This window comes from Xyrauchen texanus, chromosome 33 (genome assembly GCF_025860055.1).
Source record: "Xyrauchen texanus isolate HMW12.3.18 chromosome 33, RBS_HiC_50CHRs, whole genome shotgun sequence".
Taxonomy (NCBI): domain Eukaryota; kingdom Metazoa; phylum Chordata; class Actinopteri; order Cypriniformes; family Catostomidae; genus Xyrauchen; species Xyrauchen texanus.
This window is the reverse complement of record NC_068308.1, coordinates 26,309,080-26,327,768: the sequence shown is the minus strand read 5'-3', so window position 1 is coordinate 26,327,768 and position 18,689 is coordinate 26,309,080. Positions and strand designations below refer to the sequence as shown.

At 37.2% G+C, this 18,689-nt stretch overlaps 3 protein-coding genes across 3 annotated transcripts in view; 2 read left to right on the top strand and 1 right to left on the bottom strand.

Moving 5' to 3' along the window:
- Positions 1–1,054: 1,054 nt before the first annotated feature.
- On the bottom strand, positions 1,055–4,330 carry LOC127626685 (pyridoxine-5'-phosphate oxidase-like). Its single transcript, XM_052102661.1, is given in 9 exon segments — positions 1,055–1,237; positions 1,387–1,455; positions 1,586–1,714; positions 1,818–1,862; positions 1,972–2,071; positions 2,417–2,427; positions 3,630–3,692; positions 3,694–3,744; positions 4,325–4,330. Coding segments are annotated over 9 exon segments (657 nt in total).
- A 957-nt stretch (positions 4,331–5,287) lies between these two features.
- LOC127627000 (39S ribosomal protein L10, mitochondrial-like) lies at positions 5,288–10,028 on the top strand. The gene is made up of 5 exons (XM_052103186.1): positions 5,288–5,364; positions 6,100–6,269; positions 9,150–9,314; positions 9,396–9,540; positions 9,647–10,028. The coding sequence occupies exons 1-5, from the start codon at positions 5,325–5,327 to the stop codon at positions 9,901–9,903; spliced, it is 777 nt and encodes a 258-aa protein (XP_051959146.1). The 5' UTR covers positions 5,288–5,324; the 3' UTR covers positions 9,904–10,028.
- A 2,040-nt stretch (positions 10,029–12,068) lies between these two features.
- The window catches only part of LOC127626836 (oxysterol-binding protein-related protein 6-like), a 30,643-nt gene continuing 24,022 nt past the window's right edge, over positions 12,069–18,689 (top strand). Inside the window, exons 1-5 of the mRNA XM_052102915.1 lie at positions 12,069–12,205; positions 16,500–16,716; positions 17,442–17,585; positions 17,733–17,786; positions 17,893–18,006. Coding sequence (XP_051958875.1) covers positions 16,585–16,716; positions 17,442–17,585; positions 17,733–17,786; positions 17,893–18,006 — 444 coding nt within the window. The 5' untranslated portion in view covers positions 12,069–12,205; positions 16,500–16,584. The remainder of the gene's footprint in view (positions 12,206–16,499; positions 16,717–17,441; positions 17,586–17,732; positions 17,787–17,892; positions 18,007–18,689) is intronic.

Below are 18,689 nucleotides of genomic sequence, written 5' to 3'. Positions count from 1 at the left end.
ATTTTCATAGTGATTGTCTTATTTATTTTGACAGAGGTCCTATGTTCTCTAAAATAATTTAAGGTTGTAAGTAAACCTGTGCTTTTTCAATAATTAAAGAACATTAAGCAATCAACAGACTTTGCACTTACAAGTAATAGATCAAAAATGTGTTGAAGTCTGTCTTGAATGCTTAAAGGGATAGTTCACCCAAATATTAAAGTTCTCTCATCCTTAACTCAACCTCATGCCATCCCTGATGTCTTTCTTCAGCAGAACAGAAACAATGATTTTTAGAGGTATATCTAGCTCTGTAGGTCCATACAATGCAAGTGAATGGTGACCAAAGTTTTGAAGCTCCAAAAAGCACACAAAGGCAGAATAAAAAACAACCCATAAGACTTCAGTGGTTTAATCGATGTCTACTGAAGCGGTCCAATACATTTTGAATGAAAATTTCCATCATGATTTCAAGCTCAATTACACTTTCTAGTGCTTGACATATGCGCTAGATGTCGCTAGGAAGTGTAATAGAGCTTGAAATCATGATCACCAAGGAAATGGCTGAGATCAATATTTATAGTAAAAAAGATTTCAAATGTGGTCAGTTCTCAGCCAAAACTGGTTGGATTGCTTCAGAAGACATGGGTTAAAACACTAGAGTTTTATGGATTACTTTTATGCAGCCTTTGTGTGTTTTTTGGAGCTTCAAAGTTTCGGTCACCATTCCGTTGTATTGTATGAACCTACAGAGCCGAGATGTTCTCTTCAAAATTTTTGTTTGTGTTCAGCAAGAGAAAGTCAAACACATCTGGGATGGCATGAGGGTGAGTAAATGTTGAGAAAATGTTCTACTATTCCCTTAATAACAAATATTAAGCACCATTTTTAATGCAACCACATGATTTCTATTCATAAAATAATGTCTACAATTATCAACAAAGCAAAATCTTTTGGTTTTGAAAATGGATGAAAATGGCAACTGGTGTGTCTTCACAAGTTAGTTAATGCCTGTGCCAATTCCTGGAGGCCAAGTAAAGATTGTATTAATGTCACAGATAGTGATAGTGATTCCCTAGCAATCGCTCCATCTAGGGGATAACCATTGGTATATCCAGCCCCCTGCTGCTTGGTGCTGCATTTCCCTCAGCCCAGTCTCTTCCCCTTTGGGCTGCAGGAACACAATTCGGTCATGTAATCTGCTGGTCTGACCCTGCCAGATCTCAATCAGGAAAGGCTTGACAATGTTTCCCCCCCATGAAAAAATATACCCAAGATAAGGAGTAAAACAAACCTATAATTTAAATAGAAACACAAACAGGATTTAGACATTAAAGGTGAATTGTGTAATTTCTGTGCCCGAACAAAACAGAACAGAAGAATAATACAATTCCAGAAGGCTCACCAGTAATCTGGCACTGGTACCTCTGTGTTCTTATACCTTTCTTCAAGCTCTGCATTCTTGTCTCTCAGGTACTATGAGGAGTATACAGGGAGATTAAACAGGTGCTGCACCAAATCAGGACAATAATTACAGTGCTAATAGTGTGAAACGAAAATTCTTTTGTTAAATGCTGAAATAGATAGTGGTGAGAATAGTACTCACTTGTCTGCTTGGTATTAATGTGCTCTGTCTTCTAACAACAGCACTGATCTGAATGCTCTTGGGCCTTGAGTGGAAGTAGACACGTGAACTTTCATACAGGATTCTCTCTGCAGTACCTTCAATCCGAATCTATTAGGACACAAATCATTATATACGTTATGTATTCTCAATATTTTATTAAAATTGTAATAATTTGCTCCCCCTTTTAAATGACTTTTTGAATGACACTCACCTGCCTGTTTAGTGGTTCCCAGTAAAAGACAAGGCATAGGGATTGCTGTCCAACATGAATGCAAAAGAGATGGACATTTTGAGGACTTGTGAAAATGTAAAACTCATATTGAATTTCCTGAATCATAAATGCAACTGCTCTTTTAAAAACTCACCAGCTCTGAATCTTTCCGACTCTCATAATTGGTAAAGAAGCAAAATCCTTCTTCGCTGTAGACTTTCAGAAGAACCATGAGTGCAGAAGGACATCCATCCCTTTAGAAGAGACAGAGGAACATACACTGGCAGACAAAAGTTTGGAATAATGTACAGATTTTTCTGTTTTGGAAGGACAATGGTACATTACCTCACCAAACTGGCATTCAACTGATCTGGCATGCAAAGTATAGTCAGGACATTACTGATATAAAAAACAGCACCATCACTATTTGAAAAAAGTAATTTTTGATCAAATCTAGACAGGCCCCATTTCCAGCAGCCATCACTCCAACACCTTATCCTTGAGTAATCAGGCTAAATTGCTAATTTGGTACTAGAAAATAACTTGCCATTATATCAAATACAGTTAAAAGCTATTTTATTTGTTAAATGAAGCTTAACTTTGTCTTTGTGTTTGTTTTTGAGTTGCCACATTATGCATTAGACTGGCATGTCTTATTGTCAATATCAGGTAAAAAAAATAAATAAATAAATAAAAAAATAAAAAAAGCAAAAAAGAAACAGCTTTCTATAGAAACTTGTCAGTCAATCATTGTTTTGAAGAATGAAGGCTATAAAATGCTTGAAATTGCCAAAAAACTGAAGATTTCATACAAAGGTGTACACTAGAGTCTTCAAAGACAAAGGACAACTGGTTCTAATGGCACATTTCCACTGCAAGCTATGGATTGATTGGACTTTACTCGACTCACTTTGCCTGTCTGAGCTTGCTTTTCCACTGCAGTTTAGTGCCGCTTCACATTTAGTATCGGTTCGGCTCGCTTGGAACTTCGACCGAGGTGGTACTAAAAAAGTACCAGTTACCAGATACTATCCACAGTGGAAAACCCCCAAAAAGCAAGTAGAGTTGTACCATGTAGTGGAAAAACCCCATTATTAGGACAAAAAGAGATGTGGAAGGCCAGATGTACAACTAAACAAGAGGATAAGTACATCAGAGCCTCTAGTTTGAGAAATAAATGCCTCACATGTCCTCAGCTGACAGCTTCACTGAATTCTACCCGCTCAACACCAAATTCATGTACAACAGTAAAGAGAAGACTCAATGGTGCAGGCCTTATAGGAAGAATTGCAAAGAAAAAGCCACTTTTGAAACAGAAAAACAAAAAGAAAAGGTTAGACTGGGCAAAGAAACACAGACATTGGACAACAGATAATTGGAAAAGAGTGTAATGGATCTTAACCCCATTGAGCTTTTGTGGGATCAGCTAGACTGTAAGTTGAGTGAGAACTGCCCGACATGACAGGAAGTGAGGGGTGAAATGTCACCTGAGTATCTGGACAAACTGACAGCTAGAATGCCAAGGATATGCAATGCTTTCATTACTGCATGTGGAGGATTTTTTGATGAAAACAATTTTTTATTATTGTAAAAGTCATTTTTCGCTTTATTAATGTCCTGACTTTACATTGTGATTAGTTGAATGCAACTTTGGTGAATAAAAGTACCAATTTCTTTCCATAAGAGCAAAAGCTGTAGATTATTCCAAACATTTGGCTGGCAGTGTATATGGGCCTAAATAAAGTCTCTGCAAGTTATATCAAAACTAGATATTGTTGAACACTGAATCACAGTTTCTTAGTTGGTGGGTATTGAAAGACACATTGCATTGGCTTCGCCCACCTCTGGGCATTTAGTGGCTTGATCAAACCATTTTGTCGAATTACTTGATTGGATCTAGAGATGCAAGCTTATCTTCCTCAAAACACTGTAGGGTGAAATTAAGAAACAATTAATTCACATACTTATTTTATATATTTTTTAACCCTTGTGCAACTTTCAGGACATTTTTGCCTTTTAAATTTTTTTCTATCAAATTGAATACATTTAGCCAAAGGTGTGTATTTTTGGGGAATTTTGATATTTCAACCTCAGTTCCTATAATACATCTATAATACATTGTGTACACGCAATAGTTACACCTGGGACCTTCAGGACAAAAATCTCCCTATTGAAACCCACTAAAACTCCAATATTTGATCCCAGTTGCCATTAAAGTGTAACATTATGAATTCTATGATATTATGCTTTTATTCTGGAGCCCTGGCTTCAAAATTTTAATGTTAAATTTTTTCCACCAGCATAATTTTTCTCATGTTTTGCCTATGGAGCAAATGCAGGCTTTTACCAATTTCCTGTTTGCTGTATTATAGAGCACTGCAGGCCAATTTAATAAATGATGCAGCTAAAATTGTGTGGGTGTGTTGGTATGGATGTCAGAGTGTGTTTTGTATGTGTGTGAGAAAATTGTGTGTGTGTAAAACAACAGTGGCATTATGAAAACAAACGGGCATTTAAAGGGTTAAAATCCTTGAATGACTTAATTAATATGTGGTAGTTATGATCAGGACTAATGTTGGTAATAACTAATGTTTTTTTAAAATTATTATTATTGACGCACAAGGGTTAAATTGCACAAAAATGTGTATGCATAGTGAATTTGTTGCAAATATATACATATGGTAAGGTATAAGTAAGGATGTTATACTATGTCTTTACTGTATCACTGACACATGCATCATTTATAAAAAAGCAATACAACTGTCTACAACGGCTGTCTCATAATTCTAGTTGGCTCTCTACATATTAAAGTGGTTTAAAGTGATGGGAGGTCATCCTTACAAGGTCAATTGACTATGTAAAAGCTCATGTAATCAATTGTTATTTATTAGCATTTGGCAAGCACAGAAAATCAGTTGCAGAACATGGATAAAATGCTCCCAAATTTGATACCACATTGATACGTTTTTGTAAGGTATCAAAACACAAACAAACCGGATTGTTTATTGGTCTGCATGCACTGCTTTTTTATGTAAATATTGACTACTGATTGCTATGCAATGTCTTCACATGTGAGTAGGGTCTGAGGTAATGGTGTTGTAGTTAAGACATAAATAATAATAATATAGCTTTTATATAGCTCTTTCGCATGCTACTCAGATCCATGCCTGTGCCTCTCTCCGTAGATTTTCTGCAGTAGAACGAGGCACGTTAGTGTAAATTGTCTGTTACTGGGTTCGATATTCCTTGATGTACCGAACCTCAATAGACGTTTCATGCCTGCTGCTGCAAACCTGCGTCAGCACACGTCTTACGTAAAATTTTATGCAAATCACTCGGTTTTGTAATTAACTTTTAACTTAAAAAGTAGATGTGGAGCTTATATAATAATTTACTTTAAATGCAATAATATATCAAACAATAAAAATAGCTAACTGCATGATTTATACATGGAACTTTTATTTTGTAAGGGCAACTTTACCATCGTAACGTCACATCCGGATCAAGATGGCCGCGACCTTGTGTGGCAAGCTTCTCCCGAGAGCGGGTACAGTTTTGTTTTGACATGATTACTTGCTTAGTAAATGCTAAAACTCATGCACATGTAATCGATTTTCATTTCAATATACATCGTGAAAACAAGTACAGTTTAAAGACACTGTAGGCCTGTATTGAGGTACTGTGTGTACAGCTTCATTACTGTCAGCACTTATTCATTTAATTTAGGTGTTAATTAATAAGGCTTTTGTGATCGATTCTCTCATTTGATGTGTGTTTTCCAATCTATAATTTTTATTTTAAGTTATTATTTTCTAATTAGACTGTTAATTAATAGGCTAGTTAACTCAAAAATTAAAATTTTAGCACCACTTACCCACCCACCCACCCTCCCTCCCTCATGTTGTTGAACACCTGACTTTATTTCTGCCGTGGAACACAAAAGGAAATTGACAGCCTTTGCTGCTGTTCACTTACATTTTATGAATAAAATAAAATAAATCATTTTGAAAAAAACAAAAAACAAGTTACATTTAGTTGTGAACTCCCCCTTTAATATGATTTAGTATGTTGCTGCCCCTTCTCTCTGTTAAGAATTCTACCATTGTAGAGCAGTTTAATTTTTTATGCGAGCCACTTTATTTAATTTTACGAGAACAATGCGTGTTGTGTCATCACATTTAGGAATGTTTTGTGGCCTCCTATAAATCCATTTCACTTTATGAATACTCATGCCCATATTGTTGCCTTATTCTTACTAATATATTTGTTTTTCAAACTACAGGTTGGCTGCCATTAACCCAAAGTGTTCGTCATGGCTCCAAAGCAGTCACCCGTCACAGAAGGCCTGTGCACTTTCTCAAGCAGAAGCTGTTGGCTCTCACAGAGTACATTCCCCCTACACCTGTAGCTCCTCCTGGTGCCCTTGCTCCCCGAGTCAGAAAGACTGAAGAGGTGGATCACTGCTTTACTTAATGTAACACTCTCTTTAATAGGAATTTGGTTGAATGTTTAAAAAAACCTGAATTCTCAATAATTGTGCAACATTTGGCAACATGTATATCTAAAATAATGTGAGCACTTTAAAGGAATAGTTCACCCAAAAATTATAATTCTCTTATCATTTACTCCCATTTATGTCATCTCAAACTCAAAGGCTTTCTTTCTACAGCAGAACAAAAACAAATATATTTCAATGGAGATGTGATGTCTGTTTGTCCATACATTGCAAATGAATGGTAACCAAATTTTATAGTTCCAAAAAGGACATAAAGGCAATACTCCATCAGTTTAAAAGAGCACTCAGTAATTCTAATCAAAGACTCTTTTTGTCAAATTTATTCAAATGTGTATTTGTTCTCAGCCCTGGCTCTGTAAATGGGACAAAAAACAAAGTGTATCAGACCTATCCACACAACATTACTCCATCTAATCAGTAACAGGGGGTGGTTCTTGAGCGTGCTGAGGATGGGGGGGTGGGGGCAGAGCGAAAGGGACATTTATTAGAAGAGCGATTGCAAATCTGGCTGATGCAAACATTCTAAACTCAGAGGAGGAAACGTGATTGAGAAACAGACAAAAATGTCAGACAAATATCAGACAAATCTAAAAAGAGAAAAATGTCAGACAAATCTAAATGAAAAAAGGATTATGATAGAGGGCTAGGATCCGCATCAACATCAGCAAGGTTTTTCAGCGGTGGAAAGAGGTAAAAGGCTTGAAGACGGTTGCAGATGTTGCTCTTTTTCTTTTCGATAGGTGTGGTAACATAAATTTTGCTATGTTTCTCAGAACCAAATATGCTGTTGTTGTGATGTTAGATTTAGTAGCAGGAGAGTTGTGAGTGTCTGGAGCTGGTGTGCATAAAACTGTCTCACGTGCATGAATTTGGGGGATGGAGCACTGAAGGGAGCGGTGTATTTGTTTTGGCAGTTGAGTTCGAAAATCAACAGTGTTTCTCAGGAATCGCTGAGTGCACCTTCAATCTATATACTGTGGAGCAATCCAATTGGTTTGGGATGAGAACAGATCAAAATATTTCTTCTTTTTCATTGTAAATCTTGACATCGGTAGTATCCTTGATGATCATGATTTCAAGCTCGATTATACTTCCTAGAATTTGACGCATGCACAGAGCGCTAGATGGCACTAGGAAGTATAATAAAGCTTGAAATCATGATCACCAAGGAGACTGCCGATGTCAAGATTTACTGTGAACAAATATTTTTGACTTGTAGCACCCAAAATAGATTGGATCGCTTCAAAAGATATTGATAAAATCAATGAGTCTTTTGGTCATCATTAACATATCATGGACAAAAACACATCATATATTAATCAAAATATCTTAGTTTGTGTTCCAATGAAGAAAGAAACTCATAAAAGTTTGAAATTACATGAATGTGAGTAAATAATAAGATGAATTATAATTTTTGGGTGAACTACTCCTTTAACTTCAATGAAGTTATTCCAGTTCAAGTTTAATCAGATCACTTTATAGTCACTACACTATTTACACAAGTGTAATGGTTGAAGAAAGTCTTCCATGCATGGTCACAACACTTCAATCATGTGATGACAAAAAGCACAATATACAATATATGCCTACTTACTACACACACAGTGTACACATACTACAAAGTGCACAAAATGTGCAAATAATTTAAACTGTTTCAATTGGCATGTCAGTGTATGGAGTGCATTACAATATAAACAGTATAAATAACACTGCCTGGCCAAAAAAATAAATAAATTGCCATTTGGATTAGATAAGCAGATACTTTAGAGCCTATGATTGGATCATTATTGCAGTGATTAAAATGTTAACATTTCAACAATTCTTTTAAACCTAACTAAAGCAGTGTGTAGCTTCTCATTTCTTAGTCAACCATGTTGGAAGACGTATCCCGTGGCCATGGAAAAGATGTTACTGTGTTTCAGAAGGGGCAAATTATTGGCCTGCATCAAGCAAAGAAAACAACTAAGAAAATTGACTTCATTTTGCTAGGGAGCATAAAGATTGGACTGTGGAGAAATGGAAAAAGGTCATGTGGTCTGATGAGTACAGATTTACCCTATCCCAAAGTGATGTGTGCATCAGGGTAAGAAGGGAAGTGCATGAAGTGATGCACACATCATGCATACTGTAATGCCCACTTGTACAAGTCTCTGGAGGCAGTGTTATGATCTGGGGTCGCTTCAGTTGGTCAGGTCTAGGCTCAGCAACATTATGCAGCAATAAAATGAAGTCAACTGACTACCTGAATGTACTGAATGACCAGAATATCCCATCAAAGGATTTTTTCTTCCCTGATGGCATGGGCATATTCCAGGACGATAATGCCAAAAATCAGGTTCAAATTGTGAAAGAGTGGTTCAGGGAGTATAAGAAATAATTTTAACACATGAATTGGCCACCACCAAATCCTGACCTTAACCCCATTTAAAGTCTTTGGGACGTGCTTGAGAAGACTTTACGGAGTGGTTAGACTCTCCCATAATCGATGCAAGATCTCGACCAAAAATTAATGCAATTCTGGATGAAAATAAATGTTGTGACGTTGTATAAGGTTATCGAAACAATGCCACGATGAATGAGTGCCGTAAATAAGCTAAAGGCGGTCCAATGAAATATTAGAGTATGCAACTTTTGTTTTGGCCAGGCAGCGTATGTAGGCTGTAATAATAAGCAATGTGCAGGATGCAAAAATCCTTTGAGTTTCCAGTGGAGTGTCAGTCATTTAAAAGAGCGATAATGGATACAGTGCGATATATTATTTACAATAATGTGCAATGTATCATATATAATAAATCATATTCTCTCACCCCTTTTAGGAAAGTGGTCTGGCAGTTTTGTTGCGGAAAGACCTAGAAAGTTTATTTAAGGAGTTTAAGATGATTGCTGTGGTCCAGAACAATGCAACAAATGCAGAGGACATGCTGCTCCTTAAACACAGACTGAAAAGACACAACATCAATGTCAAATTTTTCCCAAACCAGGTTATGCCATATTATAATGATGGTTACAACAGTTGTAATGTCGGTTTGTACTATGTAACACAATTTTACATGTTTTTGCAGGTGATGCGGTCCTTCCTCAGTGACAGTAAATACAGTAACATGTTGCCTCTATTTATTGGCCAGACTGTAATATTTGTTTGTAAAGAGCCAAAAGTTAAAGAGATGCTGCAAGTGTTGAGGGGCACACCTCAGATGGTGCTTTTAGGTAGGTCCTTAAGAAGCATGAACTTTCAGTGCAATTGCAATCATAAAGGTTTTTCAGGAAGGATGTTGTTGTCTAACAAAATGCTTTCTGATAAATCTTTTTCCAGGAGCTTGTATAGAAAACACATTGCTCTCATATCAAGGCATTGTCATTTACTCCAAACTCCCATCCATGACCACTGTTCAAGGTGAACTGGTTAGTGGTCTAACAATGTTGACCTCGCAGACTGTTTCACTGCTACATCGCCACCCAGCCCATCTTTCCGCCCTCCTTCAGCAGTATGTCAAACAGCAAGGAGCCGGGGACGCCTCAGAGGCTGTCGGAGATAAAGACGCTCCTAAAATACAGGAAGCAACTCCCTGAATTTTACTAATAGACTTGAATTAGACATTTAGAGGAATTATATCATCCAGTGCAGTGTCACCATGTGTAGAAAGAATGATTGTATATGATTGCCATCTGCACAATAAAACTGTTATTTAAAATGGCTATTTAGTCTGATTGTCATGGTTGCTGCATCTTCCATCAACACTTGTACTTTCCTATGCCATATTGTCCAAATGTTTTTTCTTATGTACCCCTAGCAGCAGTATATTCTTTTAAACTACTTGTAGTCCTTGGAATCTGCACTAGGTACTCATTTCACTTTTGGGAATCACTGCCATAGTTGGAGATAAACACTTAAATTTTCATGCAGGATTTGTTCACAATTAAGTTTCACTGCTAATGCACAATGTATTTGAAAAGGGGCAGTTTATTTGCTCAAACGTCACTCAAACCTTGATATTTGTTTATGTGTTTGAAAACATCTGGGCTGAGGTATATTTATGAAAGGTTTTTATTTATAGTTATATTTTCATTCATTTTACTAGGTAGTTTAAATGTGTCTTTGTAAAACTTAAAAGATAATAATAACAACATACTATTATTTTACAAACTTTGTTTAGGGTTTTTTCAAAATCCTTAAATTGAGACCAACATTTCTAACGCTTACTCCTAGAGCCTTGAAGATACATCCAACACATTTGGCACAGACATTCGGACAATTCTGGAATAGTGTGCCATGTCTTCTATCTGATCAGATTACGGTTTTCATACGGATTATCAAAAATCTGAGAAATCACAAAGACTTTGACAAGATTATTAAATGAGCCAACGGAATGCTCGTTAATTCAAACTCCAGCTATGAAAAATTCAAATGCAATCAAACCCACAAAATACCTTTAATCTGCTTTTAGTTGCTCTCTTTTCTCTCTCTCGAAATGGTGGGTTGTCTGACTAGATACACTCACTGAGCACTTTATTAGGAACACTGTGGTCCTAATAAAGCGCCAGACATGGTTGTCTGCTGTTGTAGCCCATCTGCCTCAAGGTTCGACATGTTGTGCATATAAAATAATGAGGTTCTATTTTGCTCACTACAATTGTACAGAGTGGTTTTCTATGTTACTGTAGCCTTTTTATCAGCTCAAACCAGTCTGGACATTCTCCGCTGACCTCTCTCATCAACAAGGCATTTCTGTCTTCAGAACTGCCACTCACTGCATGTTTTTTTTTTTTTTTGGCCCAATTCTAAGTAAACTCTAGAGACTGTTGTGCGTGAAAATCCCTGGAGATCAGCAGTTACAGAAATACTCAAACCAGCCCGTCTGGCACCAACAATCATGCCATGGTCAAAATCACTAAGATCAACTTTTTTCCACATTCTGATGGTTGATGTGAACATTAACTGAAGCTCCTGACCTGCATCTGTGTGATTTTTATACATTGCACTGCTGCCACACAATTGACTGATTAGATAATCGCATTAATAAGTAGGTGTACTTAATGTAATGTCTGTATATCCATCAAACTTAAAACTTGTTTAAATATTCGGACAAGGATGCCAAGCCACCATCAAAGTTGTCTTGTATTTGTAAATTCAAAAGCCAAGAGAAACGTACATTTTTTACAGCCAAAGTAAAAACTTGCTCGTGGTCATGGATCCTGATTAGTGCTAATCTCTGGATTACTTCATGTTAATCTAGGTCAGTTAGTCATTTATGGCTGCAAGTCACAGGTTTGCTGTAGAAATGTTTGTATGCTACATATTTTGACTTTCTGATTTATGGCCAGTTATGCAGTTATACAGTATATAGTACTCTTTTAGGGAAAACTATGTGAATTTGTGAATTTCCACTGTAAATAAAAGTATATGCTGATTTGATGAACAAAAGAGAGGTTATTCACTCTATATAGAAAATTAGAAAATGTGGAAGTTATCACAGCTCTTTAATCAGGTAATGGCATAGCAACCCAATAGTTTCCAACAGCTTTTAAATCATCTAAATGGCTGGCTGTCACTACAATTCTTCCTGTGTGCCTCTAAATCCAACAGCCTTTAAGACACTAATGCGGATAATGATTTTGCCCAGAGACTTTGATGGATTTGGAGAATGTTCTGTCAACAGTAGATGACGGTTTGGGAGCTATCAACCATACACAGAACTGGTGTATGCATGTAATATCAGCATTCTTGCTTTTTAAGAAAAAGTGGTTGAACTGGTTGCCTGTCCCACTAAGCAGAGTGACGCCCAATTGTACAAATGGGGAAACTTGACAGTCAGACATTTGGAGAAACTTATTCTGAATTACACCACACAATGACCAAGAGCAGGAATCTCAGGTAAGAGTATGGAATACAATACACAAGGAAATGTTTTTTTAAATGATCCATAATCACATACATAGTATGAAATTATGATGTCAAAATGTGGATTTATATGTTCACCGCTTACACACTAATAAATAAGGATAATTGTAGCTTTTAACAGTAGCTTTAAACGTAGTATGGTGAAGACAGCTAACTAGGGAAATAACCTCATATCACATAATCCAAATTGTCCATTGTTCAGTGGACAAGTTTCATGGCAATGATAATATTCAGATTTCAAATTTTTGTATGTGTCACCCTAACACTTGAATGCTGGTGTTACCACTAATAACCTGTACTATTTGGGCATTAGGGTTTATAAACAGTTTACAAATGGTCACAAAATTACTATATGAATCAGTGACATTTTTGTTTTAATCATGTGTTGATCAATAAACTGTGCCAGTGCTCAGACTTTCTAAATTTCTAATCTAATTTTCCACAACTTATGTTGTCTGAAGTTTTTTGTCTACTGAAATTTCTTGGAGAGATTTGTTTTCAGTGTTTCATCAGCAGAACGATTTAAAAATACGAAACAAATATACAAACCAAGAGTCTGTACGTCTATCCCTCACAGCCTCGTTGTCATTCCCGTCATAAATGTAAGATGGTGCTGTTGTGAATAAGGTCTATTAAATGTGTAGTCTAAAGGTGTGCACATTTAGAGAGATTTTGATGGATTCTCTACGAAAGAATTGTACACTCTTAAAATACTCTCATATTGAGCAAGTTACATGCATCCAGAATGTGGAAGGCCATTGACTTCTAACGTTCATTTGCCAAACATGTGCTCTGTGAAATTGTGGGCTGGTTATATATTCATTTTGTCAGTCAGATCAATGTTCAGTTCGCAAGCCTTTGGAAAAGCTAGACAGTATTAAGATTGCTTCTCAAGTTTCCCCGGTATGCGGTTCTGACACGAGCAACATGGTAAATAGGGGTATGTGTGTGTGTCTGGCTGTAAACTAAATCCTATTGGCTAATTTAAAAAATGGGATGAGTTGTTGGACATGTCCTGCCCCCACTTCTGTTTCAGTAGAATTTACGTCAAAAAAATACCAAATCAAACTTTGCTCGTCAAGTGACTTCACTTGGACTTTAAGCAGTGGTGTACGAAAGTAGTTCTACACACAAAAGCATTTTAGGGATGAAAACATTGCACAGAGTTAAAAACATGCACGTGTTGTAACCTTGCACTTGTCATAGCAACATGATCTTTCCCTCTGATCTCTTCTTTTTAAAGAAAGTCAAAAGATTTCCTTAAACTGTTCGCTTGGTCATTTTAAAGGTATGCAAAACTAAAGAAAACTTGCATCACCTTCAGTAGCATAAGTTGCATGTTAACACTGGGAAGGACCCGTCAACCCATCGCTAAACTCCAACATACCTATTTGCTAGTGTTTTCAGAACACAGGTGTCTTGATGATTTTTGACTCCATAGTCTTTTTAGGGGAAGGTGTGGGGGTGACCTTTAGAGATCGGACCAGTGACTCCCTACTATGGTTAGGGTTGGGTTTTAAGTATAGGGACCAATCAGGTAGCAGGTAATAAGAATCTGGCGGGGAGTCCAATTTCGGCACAACACCGGCCGCGAGGGCCCGGCGAGGAGAGCCGGGGCCTGGGTGCAGCCGGATGAGTGCTGCCCCTCTCTCATCACGCACCGCACATTTGTGGAGAACCTGGTGCTAAGTGACTCGTAGACGACCTGATTCGCAGTGGAAAGAGAGCTTGCATGCTCATGGTTGTCAGATTGCACAACTAAAGCAAAACCCTGGCAGCATATTTTAAAACTGTGCAGGTGTAAAGATCTGTTTGGGGGATTTAACACCCAAATATGTTGGAATCTAATTCTGATTGGCTATTTGCCGTTTTTTCAAGTCATTTATGCATTGTACATGGAGAATTAAAATATATTACTTTCATGATTATGTCCAAGTAGCCTAATACAACGCAATTAATCTGAAGGGGATGGAAAGGGATGCTGGTGGTTTTAAAGTGGGAATGTTTTTTAACAATTCTTTCAAGAAATAGGATAGCATCCCCCCTTATCCCAAGCCCTGGTCATTCTGTTTTACTAATGCTATACATCATGTTTCCTGTGACCTGTCCTCATATGAATGTTGAAGAGCTATTCAAGCCTATGACTGCTAAAAAATAATATTCAAAGCCAATTAGCGTAATAATGTTAAGCCTCTCCCATGTAGACTGTTACCTGTGTACGGTTACCATTCATTAGCTGTTATATCATGTCTTTCTTTAATAAATCTAAATCTACAAATTATCTTTTAATCTAAAACAATTGAGAACTTTTTATTTTATTTTTCCAACCATGATAAATGTCAGCTCTAACTGAATATCTAGTTCCAATTGCTTTTACTTCAATTATATATTAAAAGTTGTGTAATCAGCTGGCATTGCAGCTGTTATTTGCATTGCCCTTTTTTATTCTAGATTATAATGGGCAAGTATAAGATTGTCAGCATCGTCAAGACAACAGAAGCCTGTAGCAAACATGTTTGGTTTCGATCACACCCATCCCCTGTGATGACATGCCATTCATTTTATATCTGAAAAAGCATACTTTATCTATAATCTGTTATTATGTGATCATAAACATCAGTAATTGAGAACATCCAGCATTAATGGGTCCTTGATCCATACATGATGGTTATTACTTTATATTTTATTATGTATTCTGGTTTCCTTGGTACCACATGGTTTCATTGCTGTATGCAAATACTGCTCTTGCTGGTATTTTTATTGTTAAGCCATTTGACTAGTATTTATGAGGTGATAAACCAGTGTGATTTAGTGAGGGGCAAAGGCTTAAGTCCTGCCCCAGAAGTGTGGGCTCAGGTTGATCTCTGCTGTTAGATAATAGAATCAGATGAGTTCTGAACTCATATATCACAGGTCTGTTTTGACAGGGTCATGGATAGCAGCAAAAAAAGAAACTGTATTTTAAAGATAATTTTGTAAAAATCCAAATAACTTCACAGATCTTTATTGTAAAGGGTTTAAACAATGTTTGCCATGCTTGTTAAATGAACTATAAACAATTAATGAACATGCACTGGTGGAACGGTTAAGACACTAACAGCTTACAGACAGTAGGCAATTATGGTCACAGTTATAAAAACTATAAAAATCCTTTCTACTGACTCTGAAAAACACAAAAAAAAGATGCCAAGTGTCCCTGCTCATCTGCATGAACGTGCCTTAGGCATGCTGCATGAGGACGGCAGATGTGGTCAGGGCAATAAATTGCAATGTCCGTACTGTGAGACGCCTAAGACGGCACTCCCAAGGAGACAGGAAGGACAGCTGATCATCCTCACAGTGGCGGACCATGTGTAACAACACCTGCACAGGATCGGTAGATCCGAATATCACACCTGCAGGACAGGCACAGGATGGCAACAACAACTGTCCAAGTTACACCAGGAATGCACAATCCCTCCATCAGTGCTCAGACTATCTTCAAAAGGCTGAGAGAGGCTGGACTGACAGGACTGGCAAAAAGTACTCTTCACTGACGTGTCACGGTTTTGTCTCACCAGGGGTGATGGTCGGAATATGATGGTCGAAGGAATGAACGTTACACTGAGGCCTGTACTCTGGAGCGGGATCGATTTGGAGGTGGAGGGTCCGTTATGGTCTGGGGCGGTGTGTCACAGCATCATCAGACTGAGCTTGTTGTCATTGCAGGCAATCTCAACAATGTGCGTTACAGGGAAGACATCCTCCTCCCTCATGTGGTACCCTTCCTGCAGGCTCATCCTGACATGACCCTCCAGCATGACAATGCCACCAGACATACTGCTCGTTCTGTGCATGATTTCCTGCAAGACAGGAATCTCAGTGTTCTGCCATGGCCAGCAAAGAGCCCGGATCTTAATCCCATTTAGCACATTTAGGACCTGTTGGATCGGAGGTGGAAGAGTGGGGTAACTTCTCACAGCAAGAACTGGCAAATCTGGTGCAGTCCATGAGGAGGAGATGCACTGCAGTACTTAATGAAGCTGGTGGCCACAACAGATACTGACTGTTACTTTTTTTTTTTTTTTTTTTTACACATTATTCAATTTCTGTTAGTCTCATGTCTGTGAAACTTGTTCATTTTATGTCTTAGTTGTTGAATCTTTTTATGTTCATACATATATTTACACATGTTATGTTTGATAACAGCAATATTACCAGTAAATAATTTGTCTTCCTGAAAAAGATATCTTTTGCTTGCTTAAAATGTAATATCTTTTCTTCCCAGACATATTGTGCTCTAGTTTACAATGAGCAGGAGCCTCTAGCAGAGCAAACACCTCGACTACTTAAGTGCAGAAGACAATTTCAGAATGGAATCTCATGGATCTCCACTGTACCAAAGCCAGTCACAAATGATCGGTGTGGAGAAGGCGTCCGTTAGCTGGCAAAAGCCCACTCATTCCAGAAGCAGCAGCACAGCATCCTCCCACCCCTCACGGCTGGTTTGTACCATCTGTTTAAAATGTAAACATTCAACCACAGGTTGAAGGGATAGTTCACCCATAAATGAAATGTCTGTCATCATTTATGGACCCTCATGTCATTCCATATAATGTTCTTTCATCCATGGAACAAAAAAAGAAAAGTTTTAAAAATGTTCATGCTGCTCTTTTCCATACATTGTCATGTATTCAATATCTTCTGAAGCCATACGATAGCTTTGTGTGGAAAGCAGAGTGCAATTTATGTAGTTAATCACTGAAAATTTTGCCTAACAGCCACGGTCACTATTCACTTTTATTGTTTGTAAAAGAACAGCTTGGGAATTATGCTAGAAATAATTCATTTTGTGTTCCACAGAAGAAAGTAAGTAACAGGGGTTTAAAAAACACGAAGGTGACTAAATGATGACAGAATTTTCATTTTTTGGTGAACTATTTCCTTAACTGTTTATGGACACACCTAAATATTTTCCTTACAAGTATGTACTGTATGTCGAAAGTAAGTAGTGTGTGTTCTTCCCTTGTGTGTTTGAAACAAGTTGTTCAACATTTACCAAGTGTCCAATCAGAAGGTGTCAAAGCCAAACCAACAAGTTAATGTGTCCAGACAAGTTTAGCAGTTATGGTTTGTTCATATGGATTATATGTGACAAATGCTTGTGTTGTGAATAGAAATGCCCTGTTGTACATAACTGTGATTGCCTTTTTCCTCTGGTATCTAAAAGAACATAAAAGACTGGGAAGTAATGGATTACTTTCCAGCTGATATGAATCTCACTGGAGAGAGCATGCAGGATACAAATCCTCCAGGAATCTGTGAAGGCTACATGATGAAGAGGAGAAAGTGGCCTCTTAAAGGCTGGCACAAGGTACGAGAAAAAGTGACACAGTATGTGTCTGCATTTATCTTCCTTACATAGGTTGCAATCTTTTTCTCAGGTAGCTGTTAGTAAGAATAGCCTTTACTACCTTTGTTCATTCTTGTTTTTTTAAACTTAAGTCAAACTTTCTTACAGAGATACTTTGTCTTGGATAAAGGGATTTTACGATATTCAAAGAACCTAAATTATGTAAGTATGCTGATTCTTTTTCTATACCAACAAAAAAAGCCACAGATTTTGGATTCAAAATCATTCAACACACAGAAATGTACTTTTTTAAAATTCTTTTATACAGTTTTCCAAAGGGAAAATGCACGGTTCACTGGATGTCAGCCTTGCAGTTATGTCAGTAAACCAAAAAGCAAGACGCATAGATCTGGATGCTGGCGACAAGCTCTATCACATAAAAGTACGTTATTTTATCACTTGCATTAATTTAATGACATGTATTAAATTTTTTATTTAAGCGAATACGATTTTTTGCTCATCCACCATTCAAGTTCTTATAATATAGTTCACCCAAAAATACAAATTATCTCATCATTTGCTCACACTCGTGCCATCCCAGATGTGAATGACTTTCTTTCTTCTGCAGAACACAAACAAAGGTTTTAGCAGAAGATACAGTAGGCCCTTTCCAACCTATAGTCCTGTACTTTTCCTTAGTAACTTTCTAGAAACTAAGAAGTTCTAGTTGAACAAGTTTCTTGTCAGACCAACTAGGTAAGATCTAAATATCTGTCTTCAGTTGGCCCATCTAATTAAATTTTATTAATAATTAGTACATACCAGGTGAGCAAGTGTAACAGCAGTGAAACTGTTGCACTTTCAGTTTGATAGCAATTGCTTATAGAGCAAGGCAGCACTTATTTAAAATGTATCGGGTGTGAAATTCCATCCTCAACCCAAGACCAAGCATTAATCTTCTATCCAAACAAACAATCCTTTTAAATGCAATATAACACAACATTAAACATGATCAAATGTCTTCCTATTGTTATCTTATTGAAAAAATGCAAAAAAATAACACATAGTTTCAACTTTTGTTAACCCCATCCAGTCCCTTGCAAAGCATGCTGGGAAATGGAAATC